At 44.5% G+C, this 24433-nt stretch overlaps 1 protein-coding gene across 1 annotated transcript; it reads left to right on the forward strand.

Moving 5' to 3' along the window:
- Positions 1-895: 895 nt before the first annotated feature.
- On the forward strand, positions 896-22363 carry slc1a4 (solute carrier family 1 member 4). The gene is made up of 8 exons (XM_033979933.2): positions 896-1508; positions 7561-7603; positions 15731-15796; positions 17510-17676; positions 18683-18916; positions 19480-19674; positions 20354-20488; positions 21195-22363. Exons 1-8 carry the CDS (start codon positions 1003-1005, stop codon positions 21466-21468), a joined length of 1620 nt encoding a protein of 539 aa, XP_033835824.1. The 5' UTR covers positions 896-1002; the 3' UTR covers positions 21469-22363.
- Positions 22364-24433: the final 2070 nt, after the last annotated feature.

The raw sequence follows: 24433 nt of genomic DNA on the forward strand, positions 1-24433 counted from the left end.
ATGATAAATGCAACACCCCAATTTAGTTAGCCTAAAAATGAGAAATTTACCCAAATATATACAAAAAACTTAATGGATAATAATATGTCTTAAAGGGCAGGGCCGGCCCTAGCTTTCAGGGGCCCTAAGCTGAATTTGTCTCTAGGGCCCCTGACAGCAGATGCCTCCTGGCTCAGCTGTTGGTGATTCACATTTGACAACATTATGACTCTGGTCTCATCACCTTGACCGATTGTATTTGTATTTAAATTACCAACATCAGACTGAAAACATCCAGAATGTCACAACTACCAGAGTCACAAGAACAGAAAACAAACATACTCTAAAACAAACTTAATTGTTTTAGAGGGATATTTAGGCTGCTGTAAACACACAAGCCCTGTATCCAATAAAACTTGATATATTATATTATTTTCATTATAAATGTATGGGCTCTTGGGGGCCCTCTGGTGGCCTCGGGGCCCTAAGCAGTTACTTGGTCCGTTTATAGACTCAACCGGCCCTGTGAAAGGAGAGGACATGGTTCTTGCATCAGTCTCTTCTGATGGGCACAAAAGAATGCACAAGGAAAGATGAGAGAAAGACCCGGATGTTCTATTCAAATCCAATTCAATGCATTTAATCACGCGTAAAAGTAAAAGACTGACGCACAAATAATATGATGATAAAAAGCCTGTGCCACGTTGATAAGCAAAAATAACCCCACCCCTTTATGCGCGCTACTCATCCCGGGGTCCGTGCGCTCTCTGCCCACTGTCGCTGAAACTATGTCACGGTGCCAGATAAACCCAGGCAATCTCCCCCTCTCTTGCATCATGTGGCACTACGGAACCGGCGAGTTGTCTGCGCATGCCCACCTCCGCCGTTTGGTGTCGTCCCCACACGTTTATTGGCTGCACAATCCCGGTCTGTGCACTATTCACTCCTCAAACGTGGGTCCAGTCTGAGAGAAATACACCTTACCTCTACATCTCCTCAAAGGACACAACAAATACACCAAAAATGGAGAAGAAAAGCGAGTTAAATGGCCATGCGCTGCCGGAGTCCCCATCCACCGAACCGATTTTGGAAAAGGCTTCGTGGAGGCAAAGACTGGGGGAGTTTTTGCGCAAGAACCTGCTCGTGATTTTGACCGTTTCTGGGGTGCTCGTGGGCGTCGGGCTGGGCATGGGGGTGCGTACTATGGCCCTAACCAAAGCGCAGATGACTTACTTCGCGTTCCCGGGTGAGATGTTGCTGCGTATGTTGAAGATGATCATTCTGCCGCTCGTGGTGTGCAGCCTCGTGTCCGGTGCCGCCAGCCTGGACACGCGCTCGCTGGGGAAGCTGGGGGGTATCGCCGTGGGGTACTTCCTCGTGACCACGCTGATCGCTTCTAGTATCGGGGTCACGCTCGCCTTCATCATCAAACCCGGAGTGGGCGCGGGGGCTCTGAACACCAACCATCTGGCTCTGGAGAGCGTCAGCAGCGACAAGGAGACGGCCGACTCATTCTTGGACTTGGCCAGGTGAAAACACGCTCCTAGTAACGATATATGGATATGCAACTCATTCTCTTTATGTGGGAGTAAGGAAAGTGAAATTGCAATAAGAAAAAAAATAAATAAATAAATAAAAAAAATTACCAGCATACCAAATACACAACTTAAAGATACAATATGTAACATTCTGGAGGTATACTTCCCCCGCATCATTCCATGGAAATAGAAAGTTGCAAGCCCACATAGTAAAGAGGCATGTTTTTCAATAATTTTTTAATTTCAGTAAATCGAACACTTTTATAAGTTTTTTTTTAATTACTAAGACTATTCGGACTTGATCATATGTATAGGGTTAAAAGATGCCACACAGCCATTTTTCAACATCAGTACATAAACAAAATCCATCCAGTACTCACTTCCATAAATTGAAACAAAGAACAGATGAGGTCTTTCAGTTCTGCAGTTTTGAAGAGGAAGTCACCTGTTTCTATGTTTCTATCCATAAGCTGTTACTATGAACACAATGTACAGTGATGCTCTACATGTTATATTCTGTAACAGTTTGGATGAAATGAAGAGCTCATTATGTACATGTGAATGCACTTTAAGTTTCAGACTGTGCCCACTTTTATGAAGCTGTCTGCCAAAAGATATGAGGTATTTTGAGCTATAAATACTATATGTTTGATACTTTATTGTGGAACATTTTAAGGCTAAGCACAGTGGGTAGTAACATTTCCATGGAGACAAGCAGGTGGCAGACGTCCCACCAGAAAAGTGTTGTAAATTCTTTCTTTCTGCCAATAACAAATCATTTACTACTCCAGCACAGCTACTACTGAGTGACTGATGCTCAGTGCTTAGTGTCAGAGGTGTTTCAGAGAGTACTGCAGTCAGTACTACATTTACTTCTTGTTTTATAGCTGGTTTCTATGATTAAAGCCCCTCTGTGTAACTTTTCAGTCCAAAAATAGATCTTCATCTGCAGCTCCATAATCCTCTGCAATATGGCATAAAACTTATCAAACTCCATGAAGAATGTTACAAAGTATGGTTTGGTAAGTATGGTAAGTCTGCAGCAGTATAGTTTATACTTTTTATAGTGTAACACTGGGAGCAGGGCAGCTGTGTACAGTGTTTTAGCTCCAGACCAAACTGAGCCGCGTTTATCTGAGCAGCAGGTGGAGGATCAGACCGTCTCCCACAGATACAGAGATACAAGGTTATGTTTGTGTGTGGAAACGTGACCCAGAGCTGAGACCATGTGGGTATAGCCAAAAATTGCACTCAAGAAAGAGTAACATTACTACAAAATAATATTACTGAAGTGAAAGTACAAAGTAGTGCTCCAAGAAATTATTTGAGTAAAAGTAAATCATTTAGGAAATATAAAATATTTGGGAAAAGTACTATTCAGGTTAGAGTGACTAAAAAAGTAACTGCCCGGACATAACATCTGATTTATAATCAGAAAATAATGCACAAAGTCTGGTATTTTCAAAGAATAGACAGAAACATTAGAAAAACAAAACTATCACATCAAAAATAATGTGGTGAAGAATGTTCAAATCACTTCATTGTCAACTTAAATCTTTTGGCACCTGTACATTTACTCACAGTGGGAACAGTAACCAAACCTTTTACTCAAGTAAGAGTACTGTTACTTTAATACAAATAGTACTCAAGTAGGAGTGAAAGTATGCTGCTAGAAAATAAATGTAACTGAGTACTAGCCACCTCTGACAGAGACACTGACTCAGGGTTATATTTATGTTTGGAGATGTGACCCCGAGGAGCTGAGGGGAGACGCACAGTGTGAGAGCCGTGAACGGGTCGACTCCACAGGGCGTTTGTTTTAACTGCAACAAAATGAGCTAATTCAGGAGTGAGCTGTTGCTGCATGAAAGTATAATAACACAAAGAGGCATATTGTTTACATTTGTTCATTTATTTAGTTGTTAAAAGTGCACTTGTCTCCATGGGGATACGTCTTTGCTTGGGATGTTCCACAGCACGGCATTGCACTTATCTCAGAACTGTTTCGTAATAGGTGTTTTTATTGCTCAAAAATATCTTGAAAATCGTTCTTGTTCATTCTCATGCGTTCTTGTGAGCTGGCTCGCCTCTCCACAGATCTGTAATCTGTAACTACAGGTCTGTAACTTACATAGTACATCTTTAAATCTATTTGAAGCACAGTGTCTTAATAATACCTAAAATTGGTATTGCACTTTATAGACTTGATAAGCCTCTCAAAGTGCCAGAGTCATTATTCATTTACTCCACACTTGTTGGAGGTAAACATAGACTCTTACACCGATCACTCACTCTCACACCACATTCACACATGGACAACGTCTCATTCTTCAATGGTTTTATCACTTAAAATAAAAATGTTATATTGTTTCTTGCACTGAAGTAGATTTGGAAATTGAAATGACTGGATAACATAGAATCTCATCATTTTCTCCTCTAAATGAATCTGTCTTTTTACAAATGCTCTAAACTGTATTACCACTGTTCACCCACTAAGTTCATGTCTGTGGTAATTTAAGGGAGTGGGCCCCATTTTAATCAGTGCCCCAAAGCTTCAAAAGATGTACAGGTACCTCAACAAAGATGACCATAAGTTTAACTAAACGATATTGAAGGCCAGACACAGCAGGGGAAAATTTGTGTAGACAGAGGCATCTGAAACTTTGAAACATTTCTATAGTTTACTCATGTAAGGGTAAGGAAACCGTGTATAGTTTTATATAAAAAATTATGCATTTTATGTGCAAAAATGACAAAGAAAAAAAAAACGTATTTGTGTCTTTGGGACTTACAAATCTAACACAACTTGATAGGTCTAGGTTTAACTTTCTTAGTTGATTTTGTTAAAAAAGTATTAATAAACATGTGTGCCTTGAAAAAATGTATTCTTACTGCGAATAGGGTTGTCTCTCCACAGATCTTACCTGTAAGTCGGCATCATCTGCTTGTCTCCTTGGAGATCAATGAGTTGCATGCATTACTGTGGAACATTCTAAGCAATAACATCTCCATAAGGACAAGCAGACAGCCTACCTTCCCTTCAAAAAGTTACCCAGTGGACCTTTAAATGTCCAAAAAGCTCCATGTGAACTCTGATATCTGCACATCTGTCTGCGTTTAAAGTGTAACCATCTGTTGCATAAGTCTTTTCCAAGGTGTGAAAGGAGGCAGTGAAGTGTGAGGAGATGAGATTGTGTTTTTGAACACAGGATACACGAGGCACGCAGGGTTCAGCACATCGACCACAGCCACAACCACAGTGCAATCACGTTACAAAACAACAGTCAGTCTGCTCCGAAACAATCAAAAACAAGGAGGGAAACAACAGAACACATGAGAATCAATGTGTATAAGGGGCGTTGTTTCTTGTGTCTTGCCCCAGTACAGATGTATTGTATAAGCAGCTCTTGAGGTAAAAATAAGTCCACTGTGCTGTCTGTGCCTAATTATGAAGTGTTTTTGTTAGCATTATTGTGAATGAAAAACTCCACAATGGCAAATGTTTAAAATGACCTACTTCTGTTTCAAGTATTTACAGGAGCATACGGATAGTAATAGTAATCTTATAGTGACACAGGGACACTGTACATTTCTAGCTACTTTTCATTTATTTAAATCAAAACTATTCAAATGACCCCTCAGCATTGTTTTTTGGTTGTGATCAATCTTGCACCGTGTTGGCCTTATTTCCCCACACTTTGCTCTGTGTCAGATGCAGATGACCTTATTGTACTGATTTCCTGCATGTTCCCTTGTGTGAACGTGGCAGGACAGAAAACTGACCCAGCGAGGGGCCTAAAAGAACTGTCAACTTTCATTTAGTGGGACCCCCACTCTGATTGGCTAAATTAACTTTGATTGTGAACGGTGTGATGTGATTGGTCCACAGAGGATTAGGAAAATTAAATTAGTTTGCCCCTTGAGCTGGACATGGAGAAGGCTAATCTGCAGATCTCATACTTTGTGCTGTGTAATGATGTGTGTTAAAGGTGCACTGTGTAATTTTTCTGATGGAGTGTTTGCCACTTGTTTGTCTCCGTGGAGATGTTATTGCTGTATATGCCACCGGGACAAGTCACAGGTCAGATCGGGACACAGTAAGAATGCAAAAAAAACAAACAAAAAACCTAAATTAATTAATACAAGATAGATATATTTAATGCCATACTGTGGATCATTTTTAGACAAAGCAATAAAATCTCCATGGAGGCAAGCAGTCTCCACCAGAGAAGTTACATAGTGTACCTTTTAATATATTTATCAATGGAAAATCTTTTACCATAGTGAATAGATCAGTATTTATTAATGTTTATGAATTTGATAAATTTAGATCTCTGTTGAATCATTGGCCTTTTATTTATATTTTTTCTGAATTCCTAGCTTTGGTATTTCACATTTCTCTTCTTCATCCTGTTTCATCTGACCCTCTCCTCTTCATCCTCTGCTCCATCTGACCCTTTCCTCTTCATCTGATCCTCTCTTCTTCATCCTCCGCTCCATCTGACCCTCTCTTCTTCATCTGATCATCTCTTCTTCATCCTCCGCTCCATCTGACCCTCTCTTCTTCATCCTCCGCTCCATCTGACCCTCTCTTCTTCATCCTCCGCTCCATCTGACCCTCTCTTCTTCATCCTCCGCTCCATCTGATCCTCTCTTCTTCATCCTCCGCTCCATCTGACCCTCTCTTCTTCATCCTCCGCTCCATCTGACCCTCTCTTCTTCATCCTCCGCTCCATCTGACCCTCTCTTCTTCATCCTCCGCTCCATCTGACCATTTCTTCTTCATCCTCCGCTCCATCTGACCCTCTCTTCTTCATCCTCCGCTCCATCTGACCCTCTCTTCTTCATCCTCTGCTCCATCTGACCCGCTCTTCTTCATCCTCTGCTCCATCTGACGCTCTCCTCTGCCTCATCCTTTCTCCCGAGCTTCCCTCTACATTAGAAGAATACACTAATAGTAGAATACACTAATTCTACTCACTAGATTTAGTTGTTTTCAAAGGTGTAAAATATTAGCAAGTCTCCATGGCTTTTCTCTTTTCTCTTTCCACGGTTCTCAGTGCTGGTCTTAACCCCCTGTGAATCTTGGTATTTCTTGGTAACCTATTGTCCTTCTGCCGCAAACAGGGCTTCAGTCCTAAATCTTACTTTGAAGATAAAAACATGTTTAGAGGTGACGTGTCAAGACTAAAAATGTAACTCAAAAATAAACTAAGGCCTGACTGATATAGAGGAACTGAATTCTGAGGTGTAGCATGTTCTTGTAGGTAGGACTGAAGTTGGCTGGATAACATTGACAAAAATGTGTTTGTCCTTAAATGGCTTTGGACTGGTGCAACCTGCAGATTTTTGTGTGGAGCAAAAATAGATGTGCGGATTGTCAAAAGCGACTCGAGAGGTTCTGGGCTTTAAAATGAGGTATTGCATGTCCTCATAGGAGGGGCTGAAGTGTTTGTGAAAATTCAAAACATCTGCACTGATCAGTGACATCAGGTCTAAACTATAGGGCAAAACCAGGGCTAAAATAGACGACAGAATTGCTATACTAGTTCTCAACAAGGACTAACCAAAAGACGACAAAATATGGATTAAATTGTTTATAAATTCTGTGAATAATTGAACAGCTTTTTATTTATTTATTTAAACATTTATTCATCAACAACACACCCAGAGTTGTGTTTTGTTTCATTCACATGTTTGAGTAACTCTTCATTATTAGTCTGTCTACATCTCCAAATCTCAAAATGCTCTGTTCAGTAGAGATGGGCAACTCCAGGGCTGAAATGATCCAAATGATTCTAATGAAGGTGTATGGAGTTTACAAAATAGAACACTTCCTATATTACCACATGACATCACAAGAACACAAGAGCCTAAATATGCACGATTCGTGTGTTAAACACGTGTGAATGAAACAAAACACAACTCCAAGTATGATTTTGATGACAAAACAACATTATAACGTAGGTTATAAAATAGCGGAACATAGGCCCTTTAATACAATCCTAATCTCTGTTCATGCTGATTTGTTTCTGTCCTCTAGAAACCTTTTCCCATCCAATTTGGTGGCTGCTGCTTTTCGCTCGGTGAGTTTCTTAAGTTTAATTCCTCCTTCTGTTTGTGTCCTGTCACTCGTACACACTCCAACTCCACTCGGTCAGTTCAAACCCACTTTTTCATCCTCTAATGAAGTCACTTTTACAATACGCCACCGAACGCCTCTTGTTTTGGTTCCTTGGATACGCTGCGTTGTCGTGGAGAAGCTATTCCATTCTGTCCAACCTGGCAACGCAGCTATATCTGACCTGGCAACGCGCTCGGCTGGTTTGGCTTCAGTCCGATTCAATGCCCTCGGAAGAATCATGGAGAGAAAGGGTAATATTTGGGCTTTTAAATGATAGCAGGGTGAAGTAAATACATATGGATAGTGGACTTTATCTGTTAATATCTTCCTTAATCTATGGTCATGAGCTCTGGGTAATGACTGAAAGGACACTATCGCGGATACAAGCGGCCGAAATGGGTTTCCTCCATAGGGTGGCTGGGCGCACCCTTAGAGATAGGGTGAGGAGCTCAGTCACACAGGAGGAGCTCGGAGTAGACCCACTGCTCCTACACAGCGAGAGAAACCAGCTGAGGTGACTTGGGCATCTGTTCAGGATGCCTCCTGGACGCCTCCCTAGGGAGGTGTTCTAGGCATGTCCCACTGGGAGGAGACCCCAGGGAAGACTCAGGACACGCTGGAGGGACTATGTCTCCCTGCTGGCCTGGGAACACCTTGGGGTCCCACTGGAGGAGCTCGAGGACGTGTCTGGGGTGAGAGAAGTCTGGGAGTCCTTGCTTAGACTCTGCCCCCGCGATCTGGCCATGGATAAGTGGAAGAAAATGGATGGATAGATCTTCCCTCTAAATGTTCTTAGATTTAGTTCTTATATTTGTACATTTTTCTGAACAGGTGAACTAGCTTAACTGTAAAACAAAGCTCTGATTAAAGTTGAGTCACAGAGCTTCAGACACAGCAGTGCCTCAAATTAGCACCCCCCCCAGGGAATGTTGACATCAGCTGCAAAGACAATTAAGCCTTAAACTTAGAATTATTCTCTTACACAAGAACAAAGCAGGTATATATTCAAGTTGTTTGTTCAACTAAAAATTGTTTTAAAGGTACACTATGCAACTTTTTGGGTGTAAGGCTAAAAATGCTTTGCAAAAACATGCATGCTCACTCCTGATTTGGCCTATAACTGTCGTAACGGTGCGGATAGGACCAAAGGATGCAGACCAGAGCAGTTTTAACAGTGTTTATTTACAGCGGTGAAAATGCAGTCTTTAAACAGGTCTCAAGAGCAGGTACAGGAACCGGGGAGCGGGAGACGGGTCAGGCGGGTGCGGTGCAGGTAGAGGCGGGCAGGACAGGACCAGGACGGGGATAGAAGCAGGTGCGGTACCAGGGCAGGCGGATCAGACGAAGACCAGAGCGGGGAGCGGGTGACAAACCAGAGACCAGGACCGGACAGGAGACGAGACGAGCAGGAGACGAGACGAGCAGGAGACGAGACGAGCAGGAGACGAGACGAGCAGGAGACAAGACGAGCTGGAAGCGATACCGGGACTGGAACGTGGCGGCAGGAGCTGGGCGAGTAGAGGCAGGAATCTGGAGGGTGCATAAATCCAAATGAGCATTTGCCGGAAAGTACCATATAACAAAGCTTAGCAAGAAACATTCACGTTTTACACGCGGACGGTCTGGCACCGAGTGTAGACTGCCAAGCCTTCTTGTACTCAGCAGCAGGTGGTGGTGATTAGGCTGATGCACCCCAGGTGTGCACGGGAGGAGTCAGGCACTCCACCCAGCTCCAGACACACAGGTAGGGGAGGGGGAGAGAGCACGGGAGGACAGGGAAACTGACATCATGACAGTACCCCCCCCCTAAGGTCCACCTCCTGGTGGACCCCCAGGCTTGTCAGGATGAGCGCGGTGGAAGTCTCTCACCATGTCGGGGTCCAGAATGCGTGCCCTGGGCACCCAGGATCGCTCCTCCGGACCGTAACCCTCCCAATCGACGAGGTACTGGAGGCCCCTACCACGGCGACGAACGTCAATCAGGCGGCGGACGGTGAACGCCGGGTGGCCGTCAATGACCCGGGCGGGCGGTGGGGGATCGGCCGGAGGGCACAGGTCGCTGGTCCGGACTGGTTTAACCTGGGAGACGTGAAAGGTCGGATGAATCCGGAGAGACGGGGGTAACTGGAGGCGCACCGCCGATGGATTTATGATCCTCATGATCTTAAACGGTCCCAGGAATCGGGGGGACAGCTTACGGGAGTCCGTCTTCAGCGGGACCGTCTTGGCGGAGAGCCAAACCATCTGGCCAGGTTGGTATACGGGCGCCGGGACACGGTGGCGATCGGCCGTCGCCTTAGTGCGCGCTCCAGCCCGAAGAAGGGCCGCCCTGGCCTTCTTCCAGATCCGGCGACAGCGCTGGAGATGGCGCTGAACAGACGGGACGGCGAGGTCCCTCTCCTCCGTGGGAAAGAGAGGGGGTTGATATCCCAGCGATGCCTCGAAGGGGGACATACCAGTGGCGGAACTCACGAGGGAGTTGTGAGCATACTCTATCCAGGGCAGGTGAGTACTCCAGGTCGCGGGGTTGGCGGAGGCTGTGCACCGTAGGGCCGACTCCAGGTCTTGGTTGGCCCGCTCCGTCTGCCCATTAGATTGTGGATGGAACCCGGACGTGAGGCTAACCGTGGCCCCCAAACCGTCGCAGAAAGACCGCCATACCTGAGAGGTGAATTGGGTCCCTCTGTCGGACACGATGTCCACCGGGATGCCGTGGAGTCGGAAGACATGACTGGTCAGCTGGTCGGCAGTTTCTTTGGCTGTGGGGAGCTTAGGCAGGGCAACGAAATGGGCGGCCTTGGAGAAGCGGTCCACAATGGTGAGAACCACCGTGTTCCCCTGGGAAGGGGGAAGGCCCGTCACGAAGTCCAAGGCGATGTGGGACCAAGGGCGACGAGGAACTGGGAGAGGATGCAAGAGACCAGAAGGGGGTGAGTGGGAGGCCTTGGCCCGAGCACATACCTGGCAGGCGGCGACATAAGCCCGGGTGTCTGTGTCCATCGTGGGCCACCAGAAGCGTCTCCTGAGGAGGGAGAGAGAGCGACCGGCACCAGGATGGCAGGCGAAACGGGAGGCATGGACCCACTGGAGCACCTGAGACCGGACAGAATCGGGAACAAACAGTTTACCTGGAGGGCCGTTACCTGGGTCGGGGTCGTTGGTCTGGGCCTCTCGGACGGTGTCCTCGATATCCCAATGGACCGCGGCCACCACACACGAGGAGGGAATAATTGTTTCTGCGGTGACCGGGCTATCCTCCAGGGCGAACTGGCGGGAGAGGGCATCGGGTTTGACGTTCCGAGATCCGGGGCGGTAGGTGAGGAGAAAGTTGAAGCGGCTGAAGAAGAGGGACCAACGAGCTTGACGGGGATTGAGGCGCCTGGCGGACTGGATGTACTCCAAGTTTTTATGGTCGGTCCAGACGATGAATGGTTGCTCCGCCCCTTCGAGCCAGTGGCGCCACTCCTCCAAGGCCAGCTTTACGGCAAGGAGCTCCCGATCCCCCACGTCATAATTGACCTCGGCCGAGGACAATCGCCGGGAAAAGAAGGCGCAGGGACAGAGGCGGTTGTGGGGGTCGAACCTCTGCGAAAGCACGGCCCCCACTCCCGAGTCGGAGGCGTCGACCTCCACGATGAATTGCCGTGAAGGGTCGGGCTGGTGCAGGATGGGAGCGGAGGTAAATAGTCTCTTAAGCTTCTCGAAGGCTGTCTGCGCCTCAGGAGACCAGGCAAACGGCAAAGCAGGAGAGGTGAGTTTAGTTAAGGGCGAGATAACCCTACTAAAATCCCGGATGAAACGTCTATAAAAATTGGCAAAGCCGATAAATCTCTGGAGCTGTCTCCGGCTGGTAGGAACGGGCCACTCAGTGACAGCCTGGATCTTTTCAGGGTCAGCTCTTACTTGGCCCCGCCCCACAATGAAGCCCAAAAAGCTGACCTCCTCTGCGTGAAACTCGCATTTCTCAGCTTTCACGAACAGTTTATTCTCGAGGAGGCGCTGGAGAACCTGGCGAACGTGCTGATGATGCTCCTGGGGGGACCGCGAGAAAATCAAGATGTCATCCAAGTAAACAAAGACGAATCGGTTAAGGAAATCACGGAGCACATCGTTGATGAGGGCTTGGAATACGGCAGGGGCGTTGGTGAGACCGAAGGGCATAACCAAGTATTCGAAATGTCCCAGGGGTGTCTTGAAGGCCGTCTTCCATTCGTCTCCCTCCCTGATGCGCACCAGGTGGTACGCATTCCGCAAATCCAACTTTGAGAAGATGGTCGCACCGTGGAGGGGCGTAAATGCCGAGTCCAGTAAGGGAAGCGGGTATTTATTCTTTACAGTTATATTGTTCAGACCCCGGTAATCAATGCAAGGCCGCAGGGATTTGTCCTTCTTAGCCACAAAGAAGAACCCCGCTCCCACGGGTGAAGTGGACGGGCGGATGATTCCGGCAGCCAGGGACCCACGGATATAGTCCTCCATTGACTCGCGTTCAGGTTTAGACAGGTTATATAGCCTGCTAGATGGTAGTGGGGCACCCGGCAGGAGGTCAATGGCGCAGTCATATGGACGGTGGGGCGGTAAAGAGAGGGCCTTGCTCTTGCTAAAAACCTCCCCCAGGTCGTGATATTCAGCAGGCACCGAGGACAGATTGGGGGTGTCTGGGGACGGATCAGCGACAGGAACGGACCTCCCGGCCGGAGGGAGGGCGGACCGAAGGCACTTGGCGTGGCAATCGGGACTCCAGCCCGAAACTCCGCCCCTGGCCCAATCGAAAACAGGGTTGTGGGCGCGTAGCCAGGGGTAACCAAGGACCAGAGGAGAAGCGGAGGAGGACAGGACATGAAACTGACGGTTCTCTTGGTGGTTGCCGGACAGAATCACGGTGACAGGTTCTGTGATGTGAGTGATGTGCCCCAGAAAACGTCCATTGAGCCCCTGGGCATTTAAGGGGCGTTCGAGGGGCTCCAGGTAGACCCCGAGCTGCTCCGCGACTTGGGCATCAATAAAGTCCCTCTCAGCCCCGGAGTCGATAAGGGCGGAAACGCATAAGGTCTCTGTGCGAACGCACAGGGTGGCGCTGAGCCGCAGTCTATTAGAAGAGTCCAGGATGTGTTGCTCGCCCACCAGTACTCCCAGTGCTACTGGTGGGCCCCCCCTTTTGGCCGAACTGGGCAAGTGACCACATAATGTCCGCGCTCACCGCAGTAGAGGCAAGCCCCGGCCAGACGACGCCTCCGTTGACGCTCCTCGGTCGACACAAGGGTCCTGTCGAGTTGCATGGGCTCATCCGGCGGGGGCGGGGCAGCGCGTGGCTCCGGCGGGACCGGTGACCGGCGTCTCTCTCGGCGACGAGCCCGTAGGCGGTTGTCTATACGGTGAGTGAGGGAGATGAGGGTCCGCAGGTCGGGGGGTTCGTCCCGGGAAACCAATTCATCTTTCAAAGTCTCGTTCAGGCCCCGCACAAACACAGCCCGCAGCGCGCTGTCCGTCCAGTCCAGCTCCGCCGCATGTGTCCAGAATTCAATGGAATAATCCGCTACCGTCCTGGAGCCCTGGCTGAGAGTCAATAACCGGGAGGCAGCATTGTCCTGGTAGTGCGGGTGGTCAAACACCAGCTTAAACGTGGACACAAATTCATTAAAATCCAGGCTATCCACAGACGTCTTCATTAGGCGCGCCTCTGCCCACTGGAGAGCTCTGCCCCGGAGTAATCCACATATATATCGGATCTTGGTGGCCCCCGAGCTGAAACGAGAAGGGCATTGCTGGAACATGAACTCGCACTGGAACAGGAATCCGCGACAGAGGTGAGGTTGTCCAGCATACGGCTCCGGATCCGTGCCTCTCGGCTCCGGGAGGCATGGTGGCGCTCCAGCTGCAGCAGGCGGGGTGACGAGGAGCGCGGCCACCTGGTGGTTAAGCTGTGCCACCTGCTGGGACAATGTCTGATTTAGCTCCAATAGAGTTCGAATGGATTGTTCGTGCTGACCCAGCACCGCCTCGGGGTGAGAGTGCGTGAGGCGGCGCATCTGGTCCGGATCTGAGCCTGCTTGGTCCATAGTGGCCAGACCGTTCTGTCGTAACGGTGCGGATAGGACCAAAGGATGCAGACCAGAGCAGTTTTAACAGTGTTTATTTACAGCGGTGAAAATGCAGTCTTTAAACAGGTCTCAAGAGCAGGTACAGGAACCGGGGAGCGGGAGACGGGTCAGGCGGGTGCGGTGCAGGTAGAGGCGGGCAGGACAGGACCAGGACGGGGATAGAAGCAGGTGCGGTACCAGGGCAGGCGGATCAGACGAAGACCAGAGCGGGGAGCGGGTGACAAACCAGAGACCAGGACCGGACAGGAGACGAGACGAGCAGGAGACGAGACGAGCAGGAGACGAGACGAGCAGGAGACGAGACGAGCAGGAGACAAGACGAGCTGGAAGCGATACCGGGACTGGAACGTGGCGGCAGGAGCTGGGCGAGTAGAGGCAGGAATCTGGAGGGTGCATAAATCCAAATGAGCATTTGCCGGAAAGTACCATATAACAAAGCTTAGCAAGAAACATTCACGTTTTACACGCGGACGGTCTGGCACCGAGTGTAGACTGCCAAGCCTTCTTGTACTCAGCAGCAGGTGGTGGTGATTAGGCTGATGCACCCCAGGTGTGCACGGGAGGAGTCAGGCACTCCACCCAGCTCCAGACACACAGGTAGGGGAGGGGGAGAGAGCACGGGAGGACAGGGAAACTGACATCATGACAATAACTATACATTTCCATTCTTGTTTAAGTTTAATGCCATGCTGTGAGACATTTCAAGCTCTTGATCAATATCTCAAGATAAGCAAGTGGCGTAGCTTCACCAGAAAAGTTACTTAGTGCACCTTTAATCAAAAGAATTCTGGAACTTTTACAAAATTCACTGAAACAGAGAGGCCCTGCACTGCACATATTCTGGTGAATCACTAACTAAAGAACACAGTCTTGGTTGTCTCAGTGAAAACATGTTGGGGCCACTTTTGATGCTGTCTTTCCAATTTCAGACCTCATCTTGATCTGAGGGGCTCCTCTCTTTGGACCTACACTCCTAAAATACCATTAAAAACATGCATACTTACTGTGAGTGGGCTCGCCTCTCCACAGATATGACCAGTAACTTGGCCTGGTTGCATCAGTTGCTTGTGTGCAGAGCCATATTGTTGCCTATTACAGGCAAAGCAATAACTTCACCATGGAGGAGCTGGGGTTTGGTTAGTGAAGATTCAAATCAGACAAAGTCCTTTTAGGTTTAAACCAACTGGATTTCAGCATTGACACTGGCAACACAAATGAGTGTGGCTCATTCTCTTTCTGATTGGATCATTGTCTAATGAAGCACCTTGGGCAATGTTTTTTTTGTTGTTAAATCTTCATTACCCTTGTTATCAGTAACATGTTTACCTTGTGTCCGGGGACACAGATAAGTCAAGTTTATGAAATGTACATATGGTTCCTTTAAAACCCGTTCTCAGAAAAAAAACTCTTTAGCTAAAATGATAAATCCCAAGTCATTTTAAATATTCTGAACAGCACGGGATCTGCTTCACAAGTAAAATTTGAACCCTATGGTTGTTTCCAAGGCCACATAGTAATACTCTGTCTAGCCCAGACATGGGCAAACTACGGCCCGGGGGCCACACACGGCCCTTTTGGGCTTAATAATCCGGCCCGCCAATTGTGACTAAATTATATTAAAATGGGTAAGGGTTGTTCAGTTTACCTTTTCAACAAGTTGTTGAACTTTTGGCACTTGATAAAAATTAATGTGACTTTTTCTACTGTGTTTATTTAACTGAAATTTAATAAATGAATTATTCATTTAATTAATGCATTTGGAAAACTATTTGTACAATGATCCTTGCATATTCATGCTTTGCTACATGTTACAGTCCAAATGTCTAATGTATTATATACATACATATATCCTGGCCCAGCCCCTCCTGCCAAATTTTTGAACCCACTGTGGCCCATGTGTCAAAATGTTTGCCCACCCCTGGACTAACCTCAGTGAGCGACAAGGCCATCAAATGTGAATCAAATAAATAAAATGTTTGTTTTTGCAGTACGCTACGGACTACAAGATGGTGGCCATTGGGAACATGACCAATGGAACAAAAATCTACCAGAAGGTGTTGTATAATTAATCTATTTTGAGCTCCATGTGCATAAATATCCCCCACTACACTGCGGGTTTGTTGTTTGAACTGATGGTTTTCAGTGTCAGGTCTTTCAGGTCAGTGTGACTCAATGTGGAGAAACCTAGAGCTGATTTCAAAATAAATAAATAAATGTAATAATAAATGCATGAAAAAACACATAAAAACCCCCATAAATGAATAAAATAAATAAATACATATTATTATAATATATTCACATTTTGTAACAGGCTTCTACTCATTTTATTGAATATATTACATGACTAATTGACCCAAATTCCCAACACAATAAGCGAAAGTAAAAACTTCAAACTTGAACTTAATAAAAGTTGATATATAACCCCAATTCCAATCAAGTTGGGATGCTGTGTAAAACATAAGAAAAATACAGAATACAATAATTTGCAAATCATTTTCAACCTATATTGAACTGAATAAACTACAAAGACATGATATTTAATGTTCAAACTGACTTAATTAACTTAATTGTTTTTATGCAAATATTCACTCATTTTCAATTTGATGCCTGAAACATGTTCCAATAAAGCTGGGACAGCAGCAACAAAAGAATGGGAAAGTTAAGGAACGCTTAAAATCCACCTGTTTGGAACATTCCACAGGTGAAGAGGTTAATTGGAAACAGGTGAGTGTCATGTTTGGGTATAAAAGGAGCATCAGTCATTCACAAGAATGGGGCGAGGTTCACCACTTTGTGCGTGAGCAAATAGTCCAACAGCCTAAGAACAACGTTTCTCAACGATTTAAGGTCTGAATATATCAGTCTATCTCTACTACATAGTGACTGTATGGTATAGTCCCTGTCTCTTCCTGGGGCAGTAGTTTGCTCCTGTTGACCCGCTCCTCTGCTGGTTTTGGCTTAGGTCCAGATTCGGGTTGGTCCGGTCAGTCTGGCTCATCTGGGTCAAACAGTAGCAGATAGAGATATGAGGAGCTCTGTAGTTCAAACTATGGACTGCACGGGACAATGGTGCAGTGAGACGTCCTGTTTACAGTTCACTGAATCTGAAGAGTAGAGAGTCAACTGGAACACAGCCAAACATGATGTCCTCAACTTGTCCTGTGAGATCAGTTATTAGTTTATGAATACAAGAATGAGTATTTGATGAAAAAGATATCTAAAAATCAGATTTACATTTGCATTAACCTCTTTGAATACTGCTAAATAAAAATGAATAATGAATTGTCCTAAAAAATTCTTGTTCTTCTTGTTATTGTTGTTATTGTTATTGTTAAAAATTCTGGTTAACTAAGAAACCATCAACAAACTGACTAAGACTTGCAGCTGTACTCCAAGGCCACAGAGCTAGACCTTGAGGGGATCATCTCTCCAGGTCTGACTTGCTTGTCTCCATAAAGATAGATACATTTAATGTCATACAGTGGAACATTCCTAATAAAGTAGTCTCCTTGGAGACAAGTAGAATCAGAATTAGAATAAAATTATAGTGCCTTTTCAGTGAACAAAATTCCCAAACTATGAACGTGTTTTGGTGACTCTGTGTCACATAAAACACAAAATTGTATTATAATGTAAAAGGCAGGCATAAATTAAGCTGTTAAAAGAATAAAAAGTAAATGTTTGTGGCAGACCCTTCACCAGGAAAGTTACATAGTGCAGCTTTAACTCAAACTGCCCTAATATAAATCCCATACATGTCTCTTTAGGTTCCATATGGCACAGAGTCTGATGGCATGAACATCCTGGGCCTGGTGCTATTTGCGATGGTGTTCGGTGTTGCTCTGAGGAAACTGGGCGAGGAGGGGGAGGAGCTTATCCGCTTCTTCAACGCCTTCAACGAAGCCACTATGGTCCTGGTCTCCTGGATCATGTGGTCAGTGTCCAGTGTCTCACATCTGGACTTTACTGCATCAACATGTACTGTTAGAATACGACTGTATTGTCACATGCCACAAATATGTAACAATATTAGTATTTATGCATTTATTACTGGGTTTCGGAGGAGATTTCAGATGGGGAAGGGCTTTTCATGAAAAAGTACAATGTCCTCAATAGGAAAAACTGTCTCTTGTCCCCGTCTGGGAGTATGACATCATCACATTTTACAATCTGAAACAATTTCAATGAACAAGATAAAGTGATTTGCTCTTTGTGTAGCAATGTAGTTTAAGTCTGTAGAAAAGTGGTAGTATTTAAGTGTATTCTGAATACCTCCCAAATGAAAGAGTAACTGTACTAGACTAATGACTCAGTATTCTGAACATGTTCTTCCCATCATTGATCTTGTCAGATCTCATAAGCTATGGAGGGCTGGCCCTGGTTAGTATTTGGATGGGACACTGCTGGGGATACAAAATGCCACAGTGGACCACCAGTGGCAAAAAACAATTGTTGTGCCCTTAAGCCAGGCACTCAAGCCACATTGCCTAGTATGAAAGTGGTGTGCATGAGTGTTGGTGGTGGTCGGAGGGACTGCTGGTGCAGAGCAGCTTTGAGTGTGGAGTGAAAAGTGTCTGGAAACTTCAACTTCACTTTAAAAAAGCGCTATACAAGACCAATGCATCACTTTTATCATTAATGTAATACAGTTAACCTGATAATATACCTTAGCATGTTTTTTTATTGAAAAAGCTTGGCCCTGAAGTAAAAAAAAATAACCTCCGATCTACAGCTTCAGTGGGTCAGTGGTTAGTTCCACCTCCAGGCTGTGTCTGTTGAGGGTTAAGTGCCATTTGTAACTAACGCTGCTTTTGGAGCGCTTGGAGAGTTGTTTGTCTTAAGTCCCACTTTTTTTGTTTAGTAAAATGACTTGCTGAAAAACTCTATAATGCCTTGTTATTGTTCTGACCCTCCCCTCACATTGTGTCTGTGTGCGTCAGGTACATCCCATTCGGCATCATGTTCCTGGTGGGCAGTAAGATTGTGGAGATGGAGGATGTGGTTTTGTTGGTGGCCAGTTTGGGGAAGTACATCTTTGCCTCGATCCTGGGACACATAATTCACGGAGGTATCGTGCTCCCACTCATCTACTTTGGATTCACTCGGAAAAACCCCTTCAGTTTTCTGTCCGGGCTCATCACACCATTCACTACCGCCTTCGCCACCTGCTCCAGGTACGGGTCATAGTTTGGGTCAGTCTTATATTTTATAAAGCTACTCATAGTCCATATTACAGGGGAGGTTCTGTGTCAACTTTTTAATCAGGCTCTAACATTGTTCTTTCACTAAAACATATACAGTTTGGAGTTTTGTTTCACTCATGCATCACGCAAGTTTAGGTAATCTTTTTATATAATGTGAATATATATATAATTCTGAAGGATAAAGTCAAGGTAATTTGACATAATTAGCAGATAAAAAAGCAGTTTATGTTAAGGTTTACTTTTTCAGTGGAAATTAAATACCTTATTTTTGCTTCTAAAATTGTCCAGATTTTTTAAAACTTCATTCTAGTATATTTTGACCTATATTATTGATTATTCACATCCCTACTATGCAACCTTTTTGCGCCCAAAACCCAAATGAAAATGGTGAAGGTCGACTCAAACCAAACTGCCAGTGTGGCCTTAAGCAAGACGTGTAACAAAACAGGGATTTTTACAGTAGCATTCATTCTACAGAGACTGGTATCTGTTTTCTAAGGTTTTAAAATAATCTACTTTCCGGCCTCTCTCAGCTCGGCGACCCTGCCCTCCATGATCAAGTGCGTGGAGGAGAATAACGGAGTGGACAAACGCATCAGTCGCTTCATTCTGCCCATCGGCGCCACAGTCAACATGGACGGAGCTGCCATCTTCCAGTGCGTCGCCGCAGTGTTCATCGCTCAGCTCAACAACCACCCTCTCAACGCCGGACAGATATTTACTATTCTGTAAGTCAAGAAATTATTGACACGTGAAAGACTTTTAAAGATGCATGCTTTTTTTTTATATCGCAAATGAAATAACAGTGTTTATGTACAGGAATATTTTTAACATTTTTTGACGGGTGATTTCAAACGTATGGGCCTGTACCAGATTTTTCCATGTACTTGCGCCACAGTACTGATACATTTTAAAAGTACATCAAAAAAAGGACACTGTGTGCTGTCTGCATGTAATCCAATTTTTTAAAATAATTGTAGCACTGTTGTGTTAACATGCTAGTTGTTGTTATTATTGCTGTGGCATTAAAACTCCACTTTGGTCACTAAGAGTTCTGAAAAGTGCTTATAAACTTATTATGGAGAATAATTTGTTTGGACTACTGTTCAAAAAAAATTGGTAACCCACAAAGCCTTGAATACCTACTGCGTGTTTCTGTAGCACCACAAAAACAGAGAAAGAATACAGTTTCCTTGTCTAATCCCCCATTTCTCTCTTTTTTCCCTCACTCTTTCCTCTCTCTCTGTCCTTCTCTCCCAACCAACTCACACACACCCTGCCCGCTGACTCTGTCTTCTCTCTCCTCTCTCCCATCTCCCCCCCTCTGTCTCCTTCTCTCCATCTCTCTCTCCCACCCCCTCCCTTCTCCCTTTCCCCTTTCCCTCTTTTCTCTCACTCTCCCTTCAGAGTGACAGCCACAGCCTCCAGTGTGGGGGCTGCTGGGATCCCTGCAGGAGGAATCATCACCATCGCCATCATCCTGGAGGCAATCGGGCTGCCCACCAACGACCTGTCGCTCATGCTTGCTGTGGACTGGATTGTGTGAGTACAACATGCCGCCTTTGACTTTATCTTCGGAGGTTAGCTACAGCAAAACCATCACTTTAGAATATACCAGATGTCTTTGTCTGTCACAACCATCTACATCACTGCAAATGGGGCATATCTAGTTCATATCTTTATAGTTTTGCTAAACTATAAACTATAATGTTTATATCATGTGCAAAGAATCCTAACAGCATTCTTGAAGTTTTGACTTCTTTATTTTGCATAATTTTAAAGGGCTCACATTATGTTTACACTTGTGATAGTCTACCTCGTTATGTTGTATTTGTAATTAGAGCAGTGGTCTATAAACCTGAAGGTTGGAGCATCGATTACCACTCTGACCAAGTTGTGTTGTGTTCTTAGACAAGACACTTCACCCCCATTGTATGTGTGAGCGTTGGTGTTGGTCGGAGAGGCCGATGGTACAGATTGTCAGCCTCACTTCATCAGTCTGCCCCAATGTCTACAATAATAGCTTACCATAATGAGAAGTGAATGACTAATGACTACAGTTTAGTGCTTTGTTGAACATGTAAAACGCATTACAAGTCCATTATTCACTATTAGGATTTATAAAACAAAACAAAGTATAAAGTCTCCAAAATTATTTTATTAATATTTGAAAAGTACCCAATATAGGACGGTTTTACTACATTCAAATATATTGACCTTTTCAAATCTCTTATATTTTTATGTTTAGTGACCGCACGACCACAGTAGTGAATGTAGAGGGCGATGCTCTGGGAGCTGGGATCCTGCACCACATAAATGAGCAGGAGCAGAAGAAGCTGAAGCACCTGGAGGACCAGAGGCACCCGGACCATGCATGGGACCAGCAGCACGCAGAAGAGCTGTGTGAGGTGCGCGTGGAGGCTGTGGCAAACACACAGGCCCAAGAGGAGACGTCTCCCCTTGTCACCCACCAAAACTTGAGCCAAGAGGGGGCGCCAGAGGCCATTGAGTCCGTGCTCTGAACACTGTTTACAAAGATAGGTCCAGGTGTGTCGAATCTCTATTTGAGATGTTAAGGTTTGTCGTTCACTGGCGTATTCTGTCAATTCATGTCACCAATGGAAAAAAAATGACATTTTAAGGAAACATTTTTTTGGGACTCCCTATAAGCTTGGCATTTTGTCTGGAGGTGGGACGTAACATTCTATTGCAACTGTGGCAACCCACTTTCAAACAATGTTTTCCTATTAACTCGAGTGGCTAAACCTTTTTTGACATGAGAAAGCAAATTTAGACCTAAAACTACCAAAAACACATCCAACTTTTGTTTGACTTTCCTTTGTTTCATCAGGATGGCTTCATTTTACTCCAGTGCTGTATTGTGTCTACTTATTATGAAATTAACTCACTTTACCATAGAAAATACAGCACGCAGCAGTTGGCTAGCTTTGACTGACATGGGACACTAAGCCCCACACCCGGACAAAATGCAGAGAATTTCGGGAGCCCCATTTTTTTAGGGATGGGACAAGATCTTGTGCAATAACAGCAAATCATATCTATAACCAATATTTTGAGAACAAATGTGAACTGAAACACAAAATGTATTCATCATAAATTATTTCAAAATCTAATCCTAATCTCGTGTCTCATCTGGTCTCGTACGAATCGTTTCTTGTTCCATCCCTAAATTTTCAAGTTTCAGACATATCCAGGGTGGTGCAGCAGTTAACTCTCGCCTCACAACAGAAACGTCCTGGGTTTGACTCCTGGGCAGTGTAGTTTCTGTTTGGAGCTGCACCCTGTGTCTCTTTACGTTTCCTCCGGTGTTCTGGTTTCCCCTCCCACTAAAAATATGTACGAATTATATTAAAAAAAGTAGCTCCACAGCAAACCAGTGGCATGGAGAGTTATTACATTAGTCTGATTTTAGTGAGCTGGGCTAGAAAGTGAAGCGTCTTGCCCACTGACACAACTATATATGCTTGTGCAGGGCTTAACCAGCTACCCTCCAAATGTTGCTAAAAGTTACCATTTGATGAGATAATGTTTTATTTGATTATGAATTACTAAAAATAGTTATTGGATATGTTAAAGGCGCTGTATCTGATTTTTACTGTCTTAAACTGCCAAAGTTGTTCCTCGCTTATGTTGTGCATTCTGAGCATCTTGATGAATTTACAAGCGCTTTTCACAACTTTCATAGACCAGAGCGAAGATTCCCATCACAGTAAAAACAGCTAGCATGCTAACGCACACTTCCTGATGATTGAAAATAAAAATGCTTACAAATTAGAAGCAGACAGCATGCAGAGGTCTTATTTTAACCTCAAGAGCTGCTTATACAATATATCTGTACTGGGGCAAAACAAATCTTGCTCAGATACATGGGAAAAATCAGGTACAAGGCCTTTAAGTGAAAATATGTGACAGTTCCCCCATTGACTTCTGAGAAAAATGCTCTTTTATTGGAGGAGTGAATGAGAGTTTGGGCACTTCCGGGGCCTGGTGCCAGACTGGACTTGAGACCAGACAGTGCCAAATCACTCTCTGGTCTTTCTGCTATTCCCCAAAATCATATGAATCTAAACCATTGATCCACTGCAGAGCTGCAAGCCTCAATGTCCTGATATAGTGTAGCTCTGGTGGTTCAGTACACTGCGTTATTGCTTTTTACACCCACTTGGGAAATATTTGGCAAGTCAATAATTCATGGGTTTCAACTTCCTGGTATATGCAACACACTGAGTTGAGTTTGACTTTTCCCATTCAAAAGATATAATATTTCGTGATATTCATGGATACAGGCTTAATAAGGACTAAACTAGGCCTTAGACAGGACTTAAAGTTGCATTGTGTAACTTTTTCTTGGGAATGGTCTGCTAAAGTGTTATTGGTTTGGAATTGGTTTGGTTGAAATGTTCCACAGTATAGCATTGCATATATCTAGCAATTAACCTCATCTAATTACAGGTGTTTTTTATGCTCAAAATGCACTGGAAAACATGCATTTTTACGAAGAGCAAATCTGACATGTAAGCTGGCCTGCTTGTCTGTATGGAGATATTTAACTTTAATGCTATACTGTGGGACAATCCAGGCAAATAGCATCTTTAAGGTCTAATCTAAGGTCTAAGACTAAACAAGGACTAGTGTAAATGATCCATCCTGATCCAAGGGTGCTATTTAAAAAGCATCTGTAATTATAATGTACAGTTTTAATGCTATTTCCTACATTCCCTGAAATTTTGTATTTGCAAGTCCTACTGTTTTTATTTAGACAGTTAGTTTTTTTTAAATCAGACAGCAAATCAGTGCCATCAACAACAGCACTAACACCAACTAAACCTTAACTTAGAATCCTCAGTGTTATAGATATGTTTTGGATGTTTTAGAGTAGATCAAGGTACAAATGAAAGAATACAATTTCATCCCAGATCGTTTTATCATGATCTAGTTTTTACTGAACAAAAGTTATTTTTGTAAATCATTTTAATGTGCTTTTAGGGCCCATTTCGTAAATTTATTTGATATCTTGAATCTATATTGGACTTTAAAGCTGAACTATCAGAAATATGTGAATGCACCTGTGGGATGTAACATTATTCACACAGCAAAATAGAATACAGAATATTAATTTAATTTTCTTTTTAGATTATTTCAATGTTTGATATGACCATTTTTATGTACTTCAGAGTTATTTGACATTTAAAGATGCACTGTGTAACTTTTCTGTTAGAGGGCTGCCATCTGCTTGTCCCCATGGAGATTTTGTTTCTTTGCCAGAAATATTCCACAGTATGGCATTAGACTTATATCTGACTTGCATTTATTCATATATTCAAGTATATTATTGCTGAAAAAATACTTTGAAGGCATGCATTTGTACTGTGAAAAGGGTTACCTCTCCATAGAGCTGACCTGTAACTTGACCTGGTGTTTTCACTTTCTTGTCTCCATGGCGATAGATTAATTCTATTTCATGTA

This window comes from Periophthalmus magnuspinnatus, chromosome 15, assembly GCF_009829125.3.
Source record: "Periophthalmus magnuspinnatus isolate fPerMag1 chromosome 15, fPerMag1.2.pri, whole genome shotgun sequence".
In the NCBI taxonomy this organism is placed as follows: Eukaryota; Metazoa; Chordata; class Actinopteri; order Gobiiformes; family Gobiidae; genus Periophthalmus; species Periophthalmus magnuspinnatus.